The following is a 15,523-nucleotide window of genomic DNA, read 5'->3' as shown; positions in this document are numbered from 1 at the left end:
GGGCACCTGCACCCCCCTAAATCCGGGCCTGCCTCAACATCTATGCATACCGCATCTAGCGTTCAATTCTACCAGTAACAGTATAATTTTTGGTGCAGTAGAGATGTTATTTTAGTGAGATTGGAAGACCATGTTTGGTCCAGTAGTGATATAATTTCTAGTATGTTCAATTATGAATCAAGTTATTTTTGCTGGAATCTAAGCAGTGGCGTATATTCAGGGTGTTCAAGGTGTGCACTGCACACCCCAAGAAATCCAGAAAAAAAGAAAATTTCCATCGGTTGTCAATGTTCTTTACTTTCATGATATTCTAACATCTTGCTGCATGCTGACTGCTTTCTTTTCAATTGCAAAACTCATCCCCTTCTAATTTTAATACTCCAACGTTTGAGGTCATTGCCTTTAATTTTTTTCGGTCATTACCTTTAAGCTGGGTGTGCACTGACAGCTTGGCGAGTGCTATTTAAAATAAACAATTAAGAAAAATGACGTCACAAGGCAGCGAAAACAGCAATGGTTTTAGGTCAGCCAGGCTGTGCACTCGCTGATCTGCACACCTTGGCGCGTCATTGGGAGAATCCCAGGCAATAGCAAGTTTTAGCTTGTTGGATTAGAGTTTGAGGTGATCAGCGTTGGAAACAACTTTTGCTAGAACTGAAGCAAAAGCAAGCTTTCTACGACGATGTAATTCAAAAATTTATTGCACAAACAAGAAGAATCGAATTATGCTATAGATGAATTTTCCTTCTGTAGTCGAGGTGCTAAACATTTTCGTTTTTACTAAGTAGTACGACGGATAAAAGTACAGCCGACCAACATAGCAATCGACTTTCTTTTCTTGTTTATTATCGAGTTGCTTTGCTATTGTTTTTTGTTTTAACTTTCACCTGTTTGTTTTTAATTCGCTTGTACATTTCTCAAGGTGTTGCGACCGTGCCTAATCCTTGCATGAAGTAAATCATTTCCATCTCGAGCACGCTTTAACTTTCGCGTTTTTTCAGACTCCTGCTGTGTTATGGCAAGTAATATTGTTCGTTTTGATGGTCGGAAATAAAAAGTGAACTGAAGTATGCTATGTGACTTTAGAAATGCAACTTAATGTTTGATATTGTTAAGTCTTTCATTCAATGCGCTGTCAAATAAAGATCTATTTTGTATTCTTCTCCATTCCGACATACATTATTTTTGTCACTTCTGTTCATGTTCAGAATTTGTGCTGAAAATGCTCTCTGAACGCACCAAATTCAATGTTAATTTAAAAAATTTTCTGGGGCAGGCCCCCCAGACCCCCCGCTGTTGCTTTTCCGTCACTGAACACCCTGTCAAAGTGGTCACGGTACGCCACTGAATCTAAGCCATGGCCCAGTTTGGTTGTGGTGATTTGAACTGTGTTCGATTATAATCAAGATGGTTGCAACCTCCCATGAAGTTCCTTTCTACAATAAAAGCATACTCATAACCAAGAAGTCTACACGTTGTTCTCGATCATTCCCTGCGATTATTGCCCTCGGAATGTCGCTGTAGCTTAAGCTTCCACAGCTAGGTATGGGCAGATAAGCTAAATTATACGTATACTGTCCGCTACAGTAGCATGCTAATGGCTCAACAAAACCAGATCTTGGAATCGCTCGCTCAAAGGGCAATAGATAAATTATCACGAGGTATTTTATAAAATCGACTTTTTTCACGCAATAGTCTCAGCAATCACGTTGAATTCTTTCCTGAAAACATGAACTTTATGGCTTCAGTGACCTAAATGAGCAATAGCCTAAAGCAGAAGAATCCATGTAAGCAACCGGCCAAGATTTTGTGGCAGTATTTCATGATAATAATTTTATTCTGATAAAGCTTTGGTAGAGAGTTTGCTTTGTTGAACCATAGACAGACAAAACAAAGTAACTTTGGCGGGTTTAACATATTTATTATACAACGAAATATTACACATTCAAAATTAAACTTGAACGTTTTCGACACGTCTTGTGTTCTCATCAGGAATTATTTTAAATCTGCAATTTACATGAAATAAGAATTCTAAGATAAATCTGACTGTAGGCCTACACTCAACGACACTATGGACGGAAAAGCATAAACTGAACAAGTGATACAAGAATTATCACGAGTAAATAATACGGCGGGAAACAGATCACATGAAGTGTTGAGGCATGTGACAAACAAAACACACACAAAAGAAAACCAGAGCTACGGGAAAATAACTGCCTGTTGTGAGACGGATTATTAAGTTTAATTCTTAAGGCTTCCATGATCTTATTCTGAAATTCAAATCTGAGTCGAGATGATTTTAAAATGGTCAATCGAGACATTGTCAGTGCACGTTAGACATTAGACAAGAGGCGATGTGCTCTTTAATCGCACTTTTAGTTTTTAAGTTTATGTTTATAAGTGCTCCCCGACCCTCATCAACAAATGTCTGGTTGACATACCAATGTATGTCTGGTTTGCGTCGAGCAAATAACTAAATTTATACACAACATTCGAAGAAAGAGAAAAGAGGGTAGGCGACTTCAGTTGAAAATATTGATGCACTTTGCACTTTAAACTTAGATATCTTTCCGCCGCAAGTCTGCGGCGTAGAATTTGCGGCGTATACGTACATCTCCGTTGGTATGTCAACCAGACATTTGTTGACGAGTGTCGAGGAGCACATATAAACTTAAAAACTAAAAGTGCAATTAAAAAGCACGTCGCCTCTTGTCTAAGCTGCGCTGACAGTGTCTCGATCAGGCCGTTGAAAGGATTTCTCGGGCCCGGTACCCATTTATTTTCGGCCCCCTTCATCGACAATGTTATGAATATAAAGGTTGTGTACAAAATTTTATTGATGTGCTGTTAAAATGAGGATGACACTTGCCGTTCAATGTAAAAAATTAAGAGGAATATCATTTATATATTCTCAAAGATTTGTTGTATCCACGAATTTCCCCAACTGTGCAATTACGCATTAGGGATTTCTCCATAAACCGCAAAATCCTTGCTCTCAATCACGATCTTCGTCGATATGTTTAAAATTGTTGAAGATTTCGACGGAAATTAATTCTTTGTAAAGTAGAGTAGCCGTAGGAGAGTAAAACATTTTTGGAGGGCGAAAATAATTTTCCCAAATTTTGTCTTTGCATATACATTTTCAAAAATACAAAATTATTCACAACCTCTGAGAGTCATCAACTTGGCCGTGTACAAAATACAAGCAAAAAAAAACACGTATAACAGCAAAACAAGGCTGAACTTACTTTAATCTACGTTCATAGACCTGCCTGTGTCCCAATTAAATGAACTAACAAATTAAAACATTCTTATGTATCACAAAAAATATACAGTATATTAAGCCTAACTGGATTCAAAAAAATTTGAACTGAGACTTCACCAATAACTGGATAACAATAATTGCTGAATATTCATGTCACCAGATTATATGAAAATCTCCAGCCCAACTTCAATAAAAGGCCTGACTAAAAGTAGCTCAATCTTTTCAATTCAAAGATAGTCCAAAGACTCAATATTTGTAAATTTGCATTGAAAAATACTAAAATGACAATCAGCTTAGGCCTACTTATCAAACCAGTAACATTACTTAATCCATGCTGCTTCAAATCCTACAGCCTGAAAAGAATTGGACAGTTTACCATGCTATGTGCATCAAACTTCCACTTTTGAACAAAACTAGTTTTGATACCAAAAATATTGATATTATATTACAATATAATCATAGTCAATGTTTTTTCAGAAGATCATTACAAAGATAATCTTACTTCACAATGAAGCTGCTAGGCCTACTCAAATCACAAGCACTGAAGAAAAATGCTCCCAGATAATAGCTTCAAACTCAATCGTTGCCACAAAATTACCAAAACATTGACAAAATTACCAAAACATGACACAAAAATAGCACTGTTTACATTGCCTGATATATTAACTGCATGAATTGGATGACAAAACAACATAACATGTGTCTTTACATTTGATTGTTGTTGCTCTAATACTGTGTCATAGATAGTAAATAGCTGAGCATATCAACCCTGGGACTGGCAAAGACAAACAGCAATTTATAAAAAAAAATTCAATACAGAAAACAGTTAAAATATAGCTCACAAAAACATGAAATTAAATCCAGGAAAATTCACAAGTTGTTTTCATTTAATATACTTTTTCACTTTGTACATAACTACAGTTAGTGGCCGGGATCAATGCTCACAAAAGTGGTGTATACAGTAGCCTATGTGGTCTCACAACTGTTGTTTATTAAAGTTTATAACAAATGCTTATTTTGTTTGACCACATCTAAAAATGATAAGCTATCTTTGTAGTATTTAAGTCAAGTTTTGCGAGCATAGCATAACTCATGGTAAAATTGACTTATCCAATAATTGGATATTTTTGCCCAAATATTTTTACAAACAACTACATTAGTGGGATATAGAGAAAAAACAAAAACTTCATAAATTCACCAGAACCCAGCAAGGTTTCAAAATTCTACCAATGAAGGAATGTAGGCTAGTGTGATATTCTAATGAATATCTGTAATAAGCTTATCTCAGCTTGTCAAAGCATTATTTTGCATTTTTTTCGGCGAATACTGAATCGAAACTTATTCTGTCCAAATTTTAATACCAAATATAAAAGTTTTCAAATTGTCGATACTCTGTTTTACATTCAAAGCAAAATGTTTTTTATACCAAATGCAACACTATAAAGTTACTAAACTGGTAGAATGTTGAAAACTTATGGTAAAAATTGATTTGTCCAAATAACTAGACATTTTTGCCCAAATGATTTTTATAATCAACTACATTAGTAGGGTATTGAGAAAAAACAAAAAACCTCGTAAAGTTACCAGTAGGCTACACAGTAGCCTAGGCTTTTAAATCTTACCCATGAAGAAATGCAACCTACAGCCCTACATGTTAGTAAATATCAGTAATAAGCTTACCTCTGTTTCCCAACTGTATTTTTACAGAGTGTTCTATTTTGCAGTTGTCGAATCGAAACTTATTCTGCCCAGATTGCAATACCACATGCAACAGTTTCAAAGTCGGTGATAATACATTTACATTCATTGGATAATATTAATGTATCTCATAAATTTCAACAATTATGTAAAGTTTTTTAACTGGTGAGGCATCGAAACATTGTGATAAGATTGATTTGCCCAAATAACTTGACATTTTTGCCCAAATTTGCAACATTTTTTTTCAGCGGGGAGCAACCGCACCCACCCCCCTGCCCGCCCACCTCCTATGGCTATGATTTGCAAGTAGCTAGAAGTGATTACCACCAAAAATATATATATTCAGAATTAAAGAGCGGGTGAAGAAAAATACTTCGTGTTTTTGAAAAAAAAATCGTTGTTAGGGAAATCACTATAGGCTACCCGGAAGGGGGCCCGGTACTTTACCATCTGACGGCTGAAGTGGCTGTTTTAACCTCTGATGGCAATTCCTTTAGATCTGATTATATTAAGATCTTGATAATGTTTGAAGTCGCGGGGAATCTTTTAAATCCGGGCCCCCTAAATATTCTGGGCCCGGGTCCAAAAGTACCACCTAGACTCCCCTGTCAACGCCCCTGGACTCTCGATCGACCAATTTAAAATCATCTCGACTCAGATTTGAATTTCAGACTAAGATCATGGAAGCCTTAAGAATTAAACGTAATAATCCATCTCTCAACAGGCAGTTATTTTCATGTGGCTCTGGTTTTTTTTTGTATGTTTTGTTTGTCACATGCCTCAACACTTCATGTGATCTGTTTCCCGCCGTATTATTTACTCGTGATAATTCTTGTATCACTTGTTCAGTTTATGCTTTTCCGTCCAGAGTGTGGTTGAGTGTATAGTCAGATTTATCATAATTCTCATTTTATGTACCTATATTGTAGACTGTAGCCTTGCAGATTTCGAATAATTCCTGATGAAGACATAAGTAGCCTACGATTCGAAAACGTTTGAGTTTATTTTTGAATATTATGTTATATTTCGTTGTGTAATAAATATGTTAAACCCGGTAAAGTTACTTTGTTTTTGTCTGTCTAATATTCTTCTTCTTATTAACTTATTATTGTTAATATCAAGTACGACCATAGGGACGCATCAAAAGATGTTTCTAGTTCAGTTGCACACCACAGCAAGAAACTGATTTCAATGAAAACGCTTATCAGGGTTGACCAATTGACCATGTGTGAGTGCTTGGAAATCTTGAATAAAATTCCTTTGCTTCTTTCAAGTCGATCACATGACCAACATTACTTTTTGTCTCCTTCCGTGACAATCATAGATGAACTTTGACCTCCGTGATGATTTAGTCGGGTTTCGATCCGGAGAAAGCGACCGAGAGACAAACGGGCTGCGCAAAACATTTTAAACATCTAAGTCAGATTTTTAAAATGTATAAATAACATAAATCTAATTCTAATAATGTCTTAAGACTAGACCATTGTTTATTTAGCCGACACCTCAACATTAACAACCAATTTTACCATCAGTGAGATCTACCGTAGCCTACACTAAGTCTTCATGAAAATAAAATTAAATAGCCTAATAATTTTATTGAATAACAATCTTCTGAATATCTCACCAAAAGTAAAATCATTCATTCATTTATTTTTTTTTTCATTTATTTTTTTAAAACAAGCTGTAGCAGCAAGCATTTACAGGGGAGCATAGCCGTACAAAAAATTGCCCCAATTTGCTTGATTTTATTGAAATTGCCCAAATATGCATATCGAAATAGATATATGTATTGAGTTTAAGCAAATACATTCATAACTCTTAATCGGGGACCTGTTTCAACTATTGAGTAAATAAAGATAGGCCTAGCATACACTGGAGGAAACGCTTTTCTTGACATGGAATAGTTCAACTTGGTGATTATACGGTTTTGATGACCAATTGGTATGAGCCATAGGCGAATGCATTTTTGATTTTAAATTCTGGGCTAAATGTACTTTATATCCCTTTGAAATGATAGTATTGATAATTCAAATTGTCAAAGTATGATCACTTGGTCTCAAACCTCTGCGAAACTCCTAGTTTCAAGACAAATGTCAATTATTATTTTCCTGTAACTAATGTTTCCAGATGCTCTTCAGATTTACAGCACAAATGCCATTATTTAGCCTATATGGCAAAAATAACACAAAAATATCGCAAAACTGTCTTGCTTGGCATCGATTATAAGACTACTTTTACTGGAGGTGTAGTCAAGGAAGGCAAAAACGGCAATTGCTCCTGCCAAAATATTTTAAATAAACATGTTACATTTTGTTACAGCATCTTTTAACAGAGTTTTGGTATAGATTTAAGCTGAAAGTAATTTCCAAATGTTCAATTTTAAGGTACTTTTTTAATTTTCTGGGGGAGGCTTCTCAGACCTTCCTGTGAGTGCTCGGGCTTTGGTGACATGTTAGCAGGTTCAACTGACAAATGCAATAATGCTTATTTGACCTGTCCCCGAAATCTTGTGCTGGCTACTCGCCTACTCCCCTGACCTTTGTTGACAGAATAATAACTGTAATCAACAGATCCTTTTAGAAACTAAGGTAGCCTACCAAGTTACAATGCATCACTAGGCAAATGCTTAAATTAACATATTGGTTTGGGCTGTTTTATAAAAAAGATCATGGAAGCAGTTTATAGCTTTTTATGTAGCATAGTTTGTCCAAATATTTGTAGGCTTACATTTTTGCCCAAATATGCCACGTTTTTTGACAACAGTGGATCCGAAATGATTCTTGGGACATGAGAAGTGGAAGAATACGTCGCGTATTTTTTGGAGTGCTATTGTGATATACGCCTAACGTATTTTTTTTTTAAAGACAACTTCTTTTTGATGGAAATCTAAAAATTACAATTTGTGAGATTTTTTTCTTTTAAATCATGTCATCATTTTCTTCAGAGCAAGAGACAATGAACTCTTCCACCTGTAGCTGCTGGCTCATGGTGTTTATTTACTTCTAGCGATATTTACTCACATATGAGCAGTGGGCATGAAAGTCTTCTGTAAGTTTTTGGGCCGATGCAAACTCTGGAGCTTCGTGTTACCCAACTCGATATTCCTCCGCGGCAGTTTATGCGCATCCTCTTCCGCACCCATAATAATCTTCCATGAAGCATCCACTAAACGCTGAAAACACATTGGAGTGGAACAACTTAATGAAACCTCCTGGATTGAAAAAAACTAAACTATGAATTTTCAAACCACAAGCAAACAAAAGTAACTAATAACGAGACATTTATCGCATTACAAAGAAAAAAACAGCGAACGCGTCCGGCTACAAATTAATTAGTTACAGTAGCGTTGACAGTTGGGTCCAGGGGTAAGCCTACTTTTGAACCAGAGTTTGGGGTCATTTTAAAAGCCCAAAATCATTTCTAAGCACCCAATAATGCCAAATTGTCATAATGCCAAATACGACCGAATTGGAATTGACGACAAAGATCTAAGAATTATTCAAAATTTATACTACGAACAATCAGCTGCTATCAGGATTAATGATGACTGCAGTGACTACTGACTAGTACTACATGCCCATTCAGAAAGGAGTAAGCCAAGGTTGCGTGTTATCACCTGACCTTTTCTCATTATACAGAGAAACAATTTTAAGACATATTGCAGATGAAAGAGGTATTACAGTAGTATTGAAAGAAACAACATTAACCACATACGATATGCTGATGACACCGTTTTGATAGCCGACTCGGACGTACAACTGCAGAACATCTTAGATATTATGTGTACGAAATGCAAGATATTTGGCATGGAACTAAATAAAAAGAAAACAGAAACAATGGTCATAACAAAGAAAAAAGAAGCCGAAACTCCTATTTGTAATGTATCAGTTACAGTAATGGAAAATTCTTAAACAGGTCCAAAAATTCAAATACCTCGGTACTATGGTGAATTGGAATGCAAGAGACGAAACAGAGCTCAACATAAGAACAGCCCAAGCAAAAGCAAGCTTCCAACAAATGAAACCAATTTTTTTGAATAAAATATCTCCTTTAAGACAAGGTCTAGAGTTTTAAAATACTATAGGTCTATTTATCCTGTTTTTCATTACAACTCTGATACCTGGAATATATCAGGAAAAATGGCTGAAAAAATTAATGCTTTTGAAATGTTGTGCTTTTGTAGAATGCAACGCATTTCATGGCTGGCAAAGAAAACACATAAAGAAATTTTACACCAAGTGAACCAAACCAGATCTCTGTTTTAAAAAGTATGAAAACCAGACAATATAAATTTCTCGGCCATGTAATAAGAAAGCAAAAACTGGAGCATCTCTTTAACTGGGAAAATTTTTGGAAAGCGGGCATCTGGCAGACAAAGACATCTGAAGCAATTTAACGACAAGACAGAAACAATCCTCCATGCAACACAAAATAGGAATATTTCGTCTAATTATTTATCGGCCCAAACTATCTTCCCAACGGCCAACTTTAAGGAAATGAAAGATAGATTTATTTTGAACTCAAATTAGAAAAATAGAAAAATATATGGCTGTATATAACAAACTGGATAAAGGCAGAACACGACGTGATGTTTGATTGAAAGCGATAGAAAGATGAGAGACCCCTCGGCATACCACTGCCTGTGCATGCTGTTGAGCTTTATAAATATATTACAAATAGATATATTATAAATACAGTACAAATACCAACAAAGTAACTCCTCTAACAAATTTGTAAAATTTGATTAACGCAGCCTAAAATGTTAAAGGATTAAATCTCAATTGCATTTTTCACATAGAGTGCTTGGATTGTCGCCAGACAGTTACCGAGAAGGGCGTCCTTTGGACTAGGACGACTTCTCCGAGGCCATGTTGAACAAAATAAAGAGTTTAAGTTATTTTTTGTGGCCCATTTTACACTGCTTTACCTTAACTTCTTTATTTTTAATACTTGGAGGGGCAGCTCGTCTTAAAATCTTTGCTCCATCTCTGAGAGGTTTAATTTTTCCAGTGTTAGCTTGTGATGTGGCTAAAACCAAGTCTTTGACCAGTCCTTCTTTGTAATCATCATTGGCAAACTCCATCGGATGATGAAATGTGGTCGAACAGAAAGTGCTGAACAAAAGGAAATCCCACATTAGAAAAAGTTTATGAAACTAAGTTAATATGTTGGCGGTTTCAAGCTCAGCGGAAGTGCTCGGTTGCACTTCGATAAAACACATATGACGTGTTCACTTTATAACAAAACACTCGTGATTTTTTCATGATATGTTGGTTTGTGTCTGGCGGTTTAAAATTTAGAATAAGTAAACGATGAGGCAGGTGGAAATCAACGTTGATACCCAATTTCAAGCATGTTGCTTCGTGCTATTGGCGGGTATCGATTCTTCATTTTCGAATGTCGACCAGACGCTGGCATCATTCGGTGAAGCAGCCGTCCCACATGCTTGAAGGTGGACACCAAGATTGGTTTCCATGTATTCCTGGCCACTTTAACCAAGAAAGCAGGCTGATTAAGTGATTGTAGAAATTCGTATCCCTGAATTGAAAAAACTTCACTGACACCTAAAAGATGCATTGCCACGAAAATATATGACTTTTGTATTCGTAGATCTTTATGAAATAAAGCGTTTTTTAACAAATTTTTCATTTATTTTGTGATAACTTAAAAATCCTAAAAAAATGGATTCGATTGAAATGAATCTGGTTGGTCAAAAGATTTTAATGACGTGTTGGCGAGGGACGCTGGATCCAGGTCCACTATTTTGCGTACAAACAGATCTCGGCAATGAAACGCGAAGAACCACCTGTTAACAAACAACACTGCCGGGTGCCGTGTGCCGTGCCATTTTCTGGCCAGCGATTGCCAGCGTGATCTACAGACAGAGCTAAAGGAAACCAAACCTAAATACATGCTCATCCCTGAAGCTGTCCCTTCTTTCTTTGATTTTTTAAGATATGTAAAAGCCACAGTCAACGCAGTGCCAACAAAACTCGATCGACCTGGGTTTCAATCTCTGAGTACGAGCTGGCGTTTTGATCGAATAGTAAAGCGTGAAGCTATTATGAAGACTTTAAAACAGGTCAGTAGAACAGTACAACATCGCAAAGGTCGGCAACTCTAAATACACAGGCTACTTTTGGTTCAAGCCAATTATTTTCCTTCATTTTTTCCAGATTCAGCAGGCAGAAGATAAACAATTAAAATCTAAACCAGATCCTCAACCACCTTCTCTGCAGAACCTGAATTATCCTCTCCTAAGGAAGTTTCAGAAGCTGAGCAGGAATTTCTCATGTTGCTGTCCACAGGCACGCAGACAGCACCTCCTCTTCCCTTTCCACCACCTTGCTCTGCTCTATGTTGCCAAACAGGACCAGCATAGCCAAAAACAACAAATGGGTCCCATTATTGCAAGGAAGTCTCGGACCACATTCAATCTGGATTGCTCATTCTATAGTGATATGTCACTTGAGTCAGATCGACTTGATGAGATGTAAGCTATGACCTATCTGACTGCAGCAGTAACAGTGTTTATAATAAACATGAAGCAAGGGTCATTGTTCTACCAACATTACCAAACTGTTGGTTTTCGAAGATAAATTAGACCTATTGTTCAAAAAGTGCCAAGCCATCCTTTCATGCAGCTCAGTGCTCACCAATAAATAACATTGCTAGATTATACGCTGGATCCATGATCACAGTGACGGCTACGTGCAATGAACACCATGCATAGCCTACACATGGCGATCCCAGCCAATAGTGAATTGAACCTCAGTGGGAAATGTTTTTCTATCAGTCCCCACCCTGTACACAGGCAACACTTACACCATACTTCCTTCAGCACCAGAAAGGTTTCCAAGACTTCTGCATCCAGGCACATCTCTTCAATGTTGCTGTACTGGGTTATAGGCTATAGGCTATAGGCTATTGGCGCCGGTGGGCTGTGTTCGTTTTAGCTACCACAGCGTCATTCTCCTGGCAGCTTTGCTTTCGATTACTGTTAGCATGATGTCACAATTTTCACACCTACAACAACGCAAGTTTTCCATCCGATTGCTGTCAGAACTGGTGCTGTCAGAGCTTGAATCAGAGTGATGTTCATCGCTGTCTTTTTGATTCAAACAAAAATCATTGTCTAGTTTCAAACATCTTAGGAGATTTCAAGTTGAATTGCGGTGTAACTTGTTTGTGTTGATCTTCTGTTAACTGATATAAAATGACCTATGCGACGTTTCCAAGGAAGCCTAAATGCGTACAGGCGACAACTTGGTTCCCAGCCAAACAGGTCACAAGGCACATGGCGCTTTTAGGTGGCCGTTTTCATTTCGTTATATTTACGAAACAGAAATGTTTTCGAAAATGTAATATTTAATACTAAAGAAGTATTAAAAAAATCTAAATTTGACACTTCAGGTCCTCTTTAATCCTAAAGTTACGCATCGGAAAAGAAGAAGGAATCACCGAACTTAAGGGTGATTTTCGGTGTGGTGATTATAAGTAGTTTATTTTTGACACGTTTGCTGATTGAAATGATTAGCCTACAATCAAGAATCTTTCTGATAAAATTGCTCAGGTCAATCTACAGTAAAATCTAGACCGGTTATAGCAGTGCCGGTCTTAGGGTATTTCAGGCCCTGTGCGGAATATGCTTTGCGGCCCCAATGACAATAATCCAATTCAGTAGCGTAGCTAGGTATTTTGAAAGAGGAGGAGGGGTTTGACGGCCGGCGGGCGAAGCCTGACGGCGTGTTCGCCGAAAGCCACACCCAGCGGTGGGGGTCTGGGGGGCCTCCCCTAAAAAATTTAAAAAAATTACTTTGAATTTGGTGCATTCTGAGAGCATGTTCAACAAAATTTGGGTATGAATATTATTGTAAAATGGTGCTGTCCGGTGGCATAGCAAAAGGATGATCATGTTTTCTTTGACGATCTCAGCACTTGCCTCACCCTAAAGCCGCAACTGACTTCAAGGATACCGGTACTTGCTTGTGAATCGAATTGAATTTTTTCTATTGAAAATGACAAAAATTACTGCATTTTCTAAGTAAATTGCGGGCCCTCTAATCTGCGGGCCATGTGCGATCGCATGGTTTGCACACCCCAAAAACCGGCACTGTTTGTAGGGGTGGCTCATGGTCAATGATGATGATTGCATCTAGTTGTTTATGCAGCAAGTTGCCTGAGAAGCTTAAAGAGTAAATTATAGAAAATCAGTTTCTAGCAAAGCAATACCTTGCGAATGAACTCTGAACTTGCTTTCGTCGAGGAGACATTGTCACATCGGTTGACGGAAATTTACTCGATTGTATGCGAGCAAGAGCACAGCGAACTTGAGCATGTGTAAAATGATGTTTGAGGGATACATCCTGCAAGGCGCGTTGCAGCATAGGACGTGGGAGTAGCTTTGGGAACGCCATTCTTGGAATCCCAGAAGGAGATAGGTCAAAGCCATCCTCTCTTCTGATGACCTCAGTGTAAAACTTCAACTTCTTTGCTGCAGATTTGATAAGGTCATTGGACGAGCAATTAACTCCATCAGCATCCTGCACCTCCTGTAAACATGTTGTAGCCAATTTATAACCAACCGCAAAGCTGATACCTGCAGTCAATATGAGGCTAAGTTAGTTTTTCTGTTTGCCAAATAGAGTAATAGGTTAGAGGAGGACAACTAATTTATCTTGGGGACACTTTGAGAAAGTTGTAGCCTATATGGTGGAAGGTCCTAGGCTACTTTTTAGTTTGACGGTAAAATTAATACATAAAGCAAATACAATAATATTATCGAACACTAAAAAGACCCGAGACCATACCATATTTTTCGAGTGAAAATATTATAGCCTGCACCATGGCCACCTAAAGATACGGCCTGATTTGTCACATTTTGCAGAAATTTCCAGGTTTTTCTAACTTTGGGCAAACGTTTAAATAAATTTTTCTAAAAATTAGATTTTTACGCTTTCTTTAGTCTTTTCCCCAAATGACACAATAGGTTTTAACATCCTCGCATGTAGAAAAACAAAGAAAATTTGATTTCGAAGATTTTAGTCAGACTGTTAATTTTCAATAACAGTCTGATTTTGCGTTTTTCAACTTAGTTTTTCTCATTTGCTACTGCTTCCCCAAAGCAACAAAAAAGTTTTATGTCATTAGGAAACCGCAAAAAGTAAAAACATCTCAAAAAATGTCAGTCAAGCACTAGCAGTAGCTGTAATCAAAATCTGCAAAATGTGACAAATCAGGCCGCATCTCCAGGTGGCCATGCCTGCACTTTATATAGCGCGAGAAGAACAAGGGAATTAAAGAAATATATGCGTCAACAAAAGAAACTTTAGATGAGATTTGTTCTGAATGTTTTAGTAGGCCACATACGACCCGTTGGTGGAATATTGCCAACTCAGCTAGATTTAGAATATATTGTGCAGGATTAAGGAATTACAATAAAACGACATGTTTTTTAAAGTTATTAAAGTTTTAAATTGCGTAGCTTTGCTAATTTTGTATCAGTGCTGCTCCTTCTCCAAACTATAGGTCAGTTGAGTAGGCTATCTACTATACAACGGTTTGGTTTGGTTTTGAACCAAAGCGCAAAGACAAAATCATATTTGCAAAGACAAAATCTGGGCAAGTTTTTGAAACATTTGGACAAATTTTGAAAAACTAGGGTAAATTTTGTTTGCACCCCAAAATGTTTTACTCCCCTACGGCTATATCAACACACCACGATTTCATGCCATCATCAGCTGGAAACAACAGCAAAAACGTCACTGAGCTTGGTGCTTAATCACCACCACGGAGAAATTATTTTGCATTTTTCACATAACTAACAAAATAAAGGGAGTTTCGCGCATGATTGCCAACTGCTGACAATTTGTGATGCAGGATAAGGAATTGCAATAAAAAGACATGTTTTTTAAAGTTATTAAAATTTTAAACTGCGTAGCTTTGCTAATTTTGTATCATTGCTGCTCCTTCTCCAAACTATAGGTCAGTTGAGTAGGCTATCTACTATACAACGGTGTCTTTAACTAAGTTAGAAGCTGACGTCATTGCAAACTCACCATGCTTGTTTTATGCTCCTGCAGCTCAATTGTGGTGATTATATCTTCATTAGCATTCAAGCGAAAGTCACTGATGAGGTCGGTTTGTTGTTGTTGCTGATATGCCAGTCAAATATCACTCAGGACTGTCTTTGAATGTTCCTTTAGAAGTGATAGTAGTTTGACACAAATAAAGTAAAACTGATGTTATCATTACTATAATAATATGTTTTAAAAGGCTAATGCTGCTGAAAGCTGAGGTATCAAGTGTCAGTGAACAGGATCCATGTTTACTTTGTTTACCATGGAGCATGTCGGACATGTTTAGAAAACAATGGTCATTCGAGACAATCCACCCCATTTAGAAACGACCGCGATAATTACGTCTTCGAAAGAAAGCAAAGGTCAAAGTCTTTTCGCTTGGAGGCGTTAGCGATTGAGCAAGGCAAAAGTCGCGTTCGAGCGTTTGTGGAATTCTCAACAGAAATCACAAAAGCAAAAATTCAAATTCAAATAGCGGATA

The 15,523-nt window shown here is 37.2% G+C and overlaps 1 protein-coding gene across 1 annotated transcript; it reads right to left on the bottom strand.

Annotated features, from left to right (window-relative positions):
* Nucleotides 1-5,997: 5,997 nt before the first annotated feature.
* LOC145767573 (uncharacterized) lies at nt 5,998-15,105 on the bottom strand. The gene is made up of 5 exons (XM_082579420.1): nt 15,022-15,105; nt 13,196-13,515; nt 9,891-10,077; nt 7,984-8,135; nt 5,998-6,356 (listed from the first exon to the last, which is right to left on the bottom strand). The coding sequence occupies exons 1-5, from the start codon at nt 15,022-15,024 to the stop codon at nt 6,242-6,244; spliced, it is 777 nt and encodes a 258-aa protein (XP_082435546.1). The 5' UTR covers nt 15,025-15,105; the 3' UTR covers nt 5,998-6,241.
* Nucleotides 15,106-15,523: the final 418 nt, after the last annotated feature.

Source organism: Aplidium turbinatum, chromosome 3, assembly GCF_918807975.1.
Source record: "Aplidium turbinatum chromosome 3, kaAplTurb1.1, whole genome shotgun sequence".
Classification (NCBI taxonomy): domain Eukaryota; kingdom Metazoa; phylum Chordata; class Ascidiacea; order Aplousobranchia; family Polyclinidae; genus Aplidium; species Aplidium turbinatum.
This window is presented reverse-complemented; position numbering and strand designations above follow the sequence as displayed.

Coding starts and splice junctions, on each gene's coding strand:
- LOC145767573 (XM_082579420.1), bottom strand. Junction 10,078..13,195: donor GTTCAGAGTTCATTCGCAAG/GTATTGCTTTGC, acceptor CCTTTTGTTCAG/CACTTTCTGTTCGACCACAT. Junction 8,136..9,890: donor TTAAAAATAAAGAAGTTAAG/GTAAAGCAGTGT, acceptor ATGTGTTTTCAG/CGTTTAGTGGATGCTTCATG.